Source organism: Bubalus kerabau, chromosome 1 (genome assembly GCF_029407905.1).
Source record: "Bubalus kerabau isolate K-KA32 ecotype Philippines breed swamp buffalo chromosome 1, PCC_UOA_SB_1v2, whole genome shotgun sequence".
Taxonomy (NCBI): domain Eukaryota; kingdom Metazoa; phylum Chordata; class Mammalia; order Artiodactyla; family Bovidae; genus Bubalus; species Bubalus kerabau.
The window spans coordinates 181,095,323-181,102,744 of NC_073624.1; the positions used below are offsets into that span (position 1 = coordinate 181,095,323).

At 61.5% G+C, this 7,422-nt stretch overlaps 1 protein-coding gene across 1 annotated transcript in view; it reads left to right on the forward strand.

Annotated features, from left to right (window-relative positions):
* CACNA1A (calcium voltage-gated channel subunit alpha1 A) overlaps positions 1–6,987 on the forward strand; it is a 206,774-nt gene extending 199,787 nt beyond the window's left edge. The window contains exons 40-45 of the mRNA XM_055539160.1: positions 966–1,075; positions 1,182–1,320; positions 1,490–1,603; positions 3,939–4,125; positions 4,441–4,691; positions 5,433–6,987. Of these exons, the coding sequence (XP_055395135.1) occupies positions 966–1,075; positions 1,182–1,320; positions 1,490–1,603; positions 3,939–4,125; positions 4,441–4,691; positions 5,433–6,146 (1,515 nt within the window). The 3' untranslated portion in view covers positions 6,147–6,987. The remainder of the gene's footprint in view (positions 1–965; positions 1,076–1,181; positions 1,321–1,489; positions 1,604–3,938; positions 4,126–4,440; positions 4,692–5,432) is intronic.
* Positions 6,988–7,422: the final 435 nt, after the last annotated feature.

Here is a 7,422-nt window from a genome sequence, read left to right on the forward strand (position 1 = left end):
CCCAGTGCAGTCAAATAATCCAATAAGCAAAACAAATAAACTTTTTTTTTTAAATTATTGGGCACCTATGGTGTGCCAGGCACCTTTCTCAGCTCTGGGTATATGTCTGTGAGCAAAACAGACCAAAATCCCTGCAGAGCAGACTTTCCAGTTGGCAGAAGGCCACCAATGATAGATGATGAAATTATATCACACTGCAGAAAAAAGTAAGTGCCACGAGAAAAAGCAGGGGGCAGGCAAGGGAACGTAATTTGAAAGGGGTAGTTTGGGAGGCATTGCTGAGGAAGTGACATCAGAGGAAAGACTTGAAGGAAGAGGAGAGAGAGCCAAGCAGATACCTAGGGGAAGAGTGTTTCAGGCAGAGGGAACAGCCAGTGCAAAGGCCCTGAGGCAGGACCATGAGTTTGAGAAATAGCAGGGAAGTCAATATGGCAGAACAGAGTGAGCAAGAGGGGCAGGGGAAGGAGACAAGAGTGGGGAGGTGACAGGACGGATTATTCAGGATTTGTGGGCCTTTGACTTTTGCTCAGAGTGAAGTGGGAGCCACAAGGGTGCCTCAGGAGAGGTGGGAAGTGATCTCTTGCCGCTGCTCACTGGTGCTCTCTGGTGGCCATGGAGAGTAAGGTCTGGAGCTGGGAGCCTGGGAGGGGGCAGTGGTCCCGGCCAAACTGATGAAAACCAGGACGGGGGTCATGGAGCGGTGAGAAGTGATCTGGTTATGGATGGATTTGGAAGAGTCTAGAGGACTCGCTGATGGATCAGACTTGAATGTGTGTGTGTATTTTAGGGTAGGGGTGGGTTTCAAGAATGGCTTCTAGGATTTCACCCCATGGGTGGGCTAAGCATAGCCTCCTCACTGCAGTCTTGAAACCAAAGCCTCAGCCTGGGACACCCTCTTCCATCTGTCCCCTCTCCCCCCACCCCCCGGCCACCTTGTGTACACACGCTGCTCTCTGCTTCCCCAGAATCGGACACCTCTCATGTTCCAGCGCATGGAGCCCCCATCGCCAACACAGGAGGGGGGGCCTGGCCAGAACGCCCTCCCCTCCACCCAGCTGGACCCAGGAGGAGGCTTGTGAGTGTCCCTCTTGGCCAGAAGGCAGGGCAACAGGGGTGCTGGGTGCCAGGTGCAAAAGCCACCAGAGTGCCCACCATCACCCTGGCCTCTGTACCCCACACAGGATGGCTCACGAAAGTGGCATGAAAGAGAGCCCATCCTGGGTGACTCAGCGGGCCCAGGAGATGTTCCAGAAGACGGGTACATGGAGCCCAGAGCGGGGCCCCCCCACCGATATGCCTAATAACCAGCCCAACTCTCAGGTACCTCCATGGCCCCAGCGCCCCCTTGACTCCCCGGCCCGGGCAGGACAAGAAGGAGGGGTCTGGGCCCCTCACCTGCAGCTCTGCACACACCCAGCCAACCCTCCACCCCGGGATCCCCCGGCCAGGCGGCCCCGGGGCTCACCCAGCCTCGCCATCTGCCCCGCAGTCTGTGGAGATGCGAGAGATGGGCAGAGACGGCTACTCTGACAGTGAGCACTACTTCCCCGTTGAAGGCCAGGCCCGGGCCGCCTCCATGCCCCGCCTGCCTGCCGAGAACCAGGTGAGAGCTTTCACCCACCACCCTGGGGACTGGACTTGGCCTCTGGAGTCCCGGCTTTCCTATGCAGCCCAGGGACCCAGGGCTGGGGGGGACTCCTGCACCCTTGGCTGCAGCGGGCAGGGTCCACACCTCTGGAACCCTCAGAGGCCCCAGTCCTCTTAGTTTCTCCCTGACGGAGAACTGAGAGGGGACGAGGTGCCTCTGGGGCAGGGCACCGTGGCCACTGCCTCGGGGTTTGTCTCTGCTCCGTTTGGGGATGCTGAGGCCGGAGGATATGGAGGACACATATCGGGGATGTGGATGGGGGATGGGAGGGGATGTGTCAGGCCCCGGTGAGAGCTGCAATCAAGAATATCCATGCACGCACGCACGCATGCGCACAGAGGCGCATGCACACAGGGATGGGTGTGCTCATACATCGTACATGCTCTGGGGAACTTGGCAGGTCCCAGGACCTGGTAGCATGTCTGGGGTAGGGCCTGGGAGTCGTTTGTCTGGTCTCTGTGAGAGCCGCTGGGGAGAAGCAGGTGTGTGTGCCTGACGCGTGTCTGTGTGTGGCTGCTTTACCCAGCTGGGGGCTTGGTTGTCGGGGGGCAGTGTCCCACAGCCCCTGGCCCCCCAGGACAGAGGGGCCAGAAGCATGGCTGGGCTGTCCACCCAACCTGAGAGGCAGGGCGGCATGTCTGACTGTGGCAGGCTGCTCGTGTGCTGTGCCGTGGCGTCTGCGCGGGGTGGGGGTGGCGGGGGCTGGGCTGTGCTGTGCCTGGCTGGGCCAGGGTCGCCCAGGGGTGTGGCCTCTGGCTGCTGGGAATTTGGGTGGGAGGCACCCAGCCTGCATGTGACTGTCCAGTCCCATCCCGATGGGCCCCCCAAAGCCCAACCAGGACTGAGCTTCCGGGCCCCAGGAGAAGGGGGGCACAAGCCAGCTGACAGCCACCCCACCCCACCCCCGAAGCTTTGAGTGTCAGCGGAGCCAGGGCTGGGGCGCATTGCATGAGGCAGAGTCCAGGGCCAGGCGCCTGCGGCCACGTCGCCCCATCTGTTGGTCTCGTGCCTTTGCCATCTGTGTGCTCCGTCCCCATGGGAGGAAGGCCAGCCGGGCCTGGGGTCGCCCACGCACCGGGGACGTTAACCTCTCTCCCCCTCTCCCTTCCCTCCCCACCTCAGGTTCTTCTCTCTCGCCGACCCTGGCATTCTCCTCCATCTCCCACACACCTCTCCCTCTCCCTCTCGGCTTTTATATTTATTTCCTTCTTTCTGTTTTTTCTGTGTGCACCATCCCGTGGGGCTGTGACAGAGGAGAAGGGGCCGGCCACGTGGGAATAACCTCAGTGTATGTACCGCGCCTGCCCGCCGCCCAGCTGGGCTCCGGCCCCCTCTTCCCGCCCACCCCCCCTCGTGGGAGTTCTGTCATCTCTCCGGGTCCTCGGACCCCACCCTTTCTTCGCAGACCGCACCCCCTGCCCCCCACCCCGTGGAGCCCCATCCTCATGTGTTGTGTTCTCTGTGTGCCCCACGTGTACCCTGGAGGGATGACCTCGCCCTGACCCCCCACCTCCCACCCTCTCTTCAGAGGCCCCCAAGCCTGGCAGGCGGGCATCCATCGTTCCAAGAAGCCTGACCTGTAGCTCTGCCTGGCTCACTCTTTCTTGGGGGCTCTTTCCCATGACACCACTATGAACCTCTGGTCTCAGCCCCGACTCCCTTAAGACTCCAGTCTCAGGCAGTGCCACTGGGCCAAGCCCTGGGCAAGTCTGCTCTGTCTTCCTTCTCTCCTCTCCCAGCCGCAGGGAACACAGTTCCACCCAAGGGTGCAGCAAACACACAGGCCCCCAAGCTGCAGGCCAAGGATGAGGAGAGCAGGTCCCCCCGGGGGTCTCAAATGCCAGGCCAGTCCCTCAAAGGCTTCCCATAGAAGCTGGACTCAGGTGGGCAGGAAAGTCCAGTCCCAGTTGGCCAAGGAGGACTGTGTGCTGGGTGCCTGGCCCTGGGCCGATAGGCCTGGCAGCAAGGAGAGGCTGAGGCTCCTCACTCGCTTTGGAGAGCAGGCCGGGTTGCCCAGGGCTCCCAGGTTTGTACTCCGGATGGGAGAAGCTCTGCCCTTCAGCCGACCTGCCTGTCCCAGCAGGAGGTGGAGAGAATGGGGCCTCCTGGAGGAACCCAGGAGGAGCTGGCGAGGGGACAGAGGAGTCCTGGAGCCTGAGGCTCAGGGCTCCCCCAACCAGATCCCACCCTGGATGGTCACACCCCATCACTGATGGTGGATGGGGCAGACTGGGACTGCTGCGTCCCGGCCACTGACCCCAGCCCGCTGGCCTGTTCCCCCCCACCCCAGACCATCTCAGACACCAGCCCCATGAAGCGCTCGGCCTCCGTGCTGGGCCCCAAGGCCCGGCGCCTGGACGACTACTCCCTGGAGAGGGTACCGCCCGAGGAGAACCAGCGGCACCACCAGAGGCGCAGAGACCGCGGCCACCGCACCTCCGAGCGCTCCTTGGGCCGCTACACAGATGTGGACACAGGTGGGTCGCCCTGCAGGGCCCAGGGACCAGAGGCTGTGTAAGGGGACAGAGCAGGGGAGATGGGGCAGAAGGCAGAGCAGGGTAAACACTAAGGAAAGACAGAAGGGCCTGGACAGGACCCAGGGGGACTGAGATGCGCCAGCTGCTGCTCACACCCTGGTGACCAGCTCCCCCACACACACCCACCAAGCCACCCTGGGCCCAAGGGCAGGTGCCCGCAGGGCCCGCAGTCCCTCTTAGAAGCCGCCCACATGCACGTCCCATGCCGCCCTTTCCTCACAGCCATCTGTCTTGTCTGACCCCATGCGGCCCCAGGCTTGGGGACAGACTTGAGCATGACCACCCAGTCTGGGGACCTGCCATCAAAGGAAAGAGACCAGGAGCGGGGCCGGCCCAAGGACCGGAAGCATCGGCAACACCACCACCACCACCACCACCACCACCCCCCGCCCCCTGACAAGGAGCGCTACACCCAGGAGCGGCCCGAGCACGGCCGGCCCCGGGCCCGTGACCAGCGCTGGTCCCGCTCACCCAGTGAGGGCCGGGAGCACATGGCCCACCGTCAGGTGGGTGTGGCAGGACGCACTGTGGACCCCTCCGGGAGAGGATGGGGGGCCACAGCCCACAGCCCCCTCTGGGCGGGGTTCCCCACTCCTGCCGTGATCTCTGACCTGCCCACCATGGGGCTCCCCAAGCCAGGGGGTTGGGCTCGGGCAGGGGTGGACACTGGCCCCTGCCACTCTGGCTCCCCACTCTGCACCCCAGCCCCCTGCCCGCCTGCCACCCCGCTCCCCGCCGCCCGCAGCTGCTTCCTCTTTGGTTGTGGATCACGTTTGAGTTTTGGGCCAGCAGTGGTCTTTACAACTCACTCCCACCCTGGCTACCTTCTGCCTTTTGCTTTTCTTTAACCCAGCTTCCGTTTTTTGTTTCAATTATGATTTCTGTCCTCTGGACGCCTGTGAGTAATTTTTGAAACTTCTGCTATTTTTAACCCCGAAACTTACAAAACTCCATTTCTCATTTCTCTTTTCACTTTGTTGTGTTGGTTTTCGACTTCCCCCGACCCTCCTTGTCTCACTCCTCCTCCTCCTTGTCCCCTCCTCCCCCTCCTCCCACCTGTGGCTGTTGCTTTTTTCCTTTTTTTCCATTTGAACGTCCTGTGTGTCCTCCCCGCCCACCCTCCTCCCCCGTCCTCTGAATTTTCCTTCGCTCCCCACCCTCCCGTCCTCTGTGTCTCCTCCCGTCTCCTTCTGGTTGATTTTGTTGTATCTTTTTTTTTGATTTCCTTTGTTTCAATTTTCGTGTAGGGCAGTAGTTCCGTAAGTGGAAGCCCAGCCCCCTCAACATCTGGTACCAGCACTCCGCGGCGGGGACGCCGCCAGCTCCCCCAGACCCCCTCCACTCCCCGGCCGCACGTGTCCTATTCCCCCGTGATCCGTAAGGCCGGCGGCTCGGGTCCCCAGCAGCAGCAGCAGCCCGCGGCGCGGCCGGGCCGAACGGCCCCCAGCGGCCCGCGGAGGTACCCGGGCCCCGTGGCCGAGCCCCTGGCCGGGGAGCGGCCGCCCACAGGAGGCCACGGCAGCAGCCGCTCGCCCGCGATGGAGCGGCGGGTCCCGGGCCCGGCCCGGAGCGAGTCCCCCAGGGCGCCGTGTCGCCACGGCGGGGCGCGATGGCCGGCGTCCGGCGCGCACGCGGCCGAGGGCCCCCCGGGCCCCCGGCACCACCACGGTTACTACCGGGGTTCCGACTACGACGAGCCAGACGGCCCGGGCGGTGGCGGCGGCGGGGAGGAGGAGGAGCACCGGGCCGCAGCCTACGACGCGCCGCCCCCCGCGCGCCACGCGTGCTCGCCCAGGACTCCCCGGGCCGCGGGCCCGGCCTGCGCTTCGCCTTCCAGGCACGGCCGGCGACTCCCGAACGGCTACTACCCGGCCCACGGACTGGCCAGGCCCCGCGGGCCGGGCTCCCGGAAAGGCCTGCACGAAGCCTACAGCGAGACCGACGACGATGACTGGTGCTAAGCCCGGGCGAGGTGGCGCCCGCCCGGCCCCCCCACGCACCCCACGCACACGCCCCCCTCGGGGAGGAGCCGCACCGGCCGCGGGGCCACCTCGCTGCCACCTGCCCAGCACACGGGGGCGGGGAGCCCCGGGAGGGCCCAGGAGAGGACCAGCCGGACGACCCCGGACTCTGGAGGGAGTCCCCAGGGCCGGGACACACCAGGGTGTCCCGGAAAGACCCTCCTGGGCAGCAACGGCGCCCCCCACCCAGCCCCGATCCCCCACGACGACGGCGGGGGGGCCCTCGGGGGCAGACAAACCACACAGCCAAGGGATTCGAATTAACTCAGCCATTTTTGGAGAACCTTGGGGAAAATGGAAATTTCAAAAAAAAAAAAAAAAAAACATTTTTAAAAGAAAAACGGGGAGAAAAAAAAAATTGCTTCTATTGATGAGTTTTATCATCTCAATTGAAATCTTTCCTTTCCCTGGTGAACGCCTGCTGGTGGCCCGTGTGTGTGGCTAGAAGCCGGAAGCGAAGAGGAAAGCCAGCGTCCCACACAGACCGCCACCAGACACACTCATACCCCACACACGTTCTCAGACACACACAGGAGTGCTTGCTGGTTATACCAAACCCTACTATTACTGCCTGCAGAAATCAATTTAAAAAAAAAACAATTTTAAAAAGGACAAAAAAATTAATGATTGAGAAAAGAAGCATTTTTTTCTGACATTTGGTCCTGCTTGAAATAACAAAAGAAAAAAGAAAAAAAAACACCACCACCGATTTCCTTTGCTTCTTTTTTCCTTTTTCCTACCTTGTTTGAAAACTGTGGGCTTGGGACTGTGAATTATTGCATGACATTCAAAAAGAAAAAAAAAATAAAAAAAAGTTGAATCAAAGGGCTTGTGTTGGAGTGGTCTTTATAGCTTCTGCAAAGTACTCCCCACGTCTCTTTGGGGGTACTTTGGTAGGAGGCACTTGGAAAGTGGTTAAGGATGAGAAAGCGGTAGCTCTCCAGCCAGGACTCTGCAAAAAAGTTAAAGCCAGGGACACTGGCTGGGTCTTTACCTGGTTGTCCTGGTTGGGGGACTGCAGGGCAGTAGAGTCCCACCACCACCACCCCATGCCTCCACCCTCAGACCACCCCCCACCACCACCTCCCCATGGCTCCAGTTTGCTGGATAATATTCCTGCATGATCTGGCCAGTGAGGCCCCAAAGAGAATGTGTGAGGCCTCAAATATTAGCAAAATTCCTATTGGAAACACCCTGCAGGAGGTACCTGGAAGCC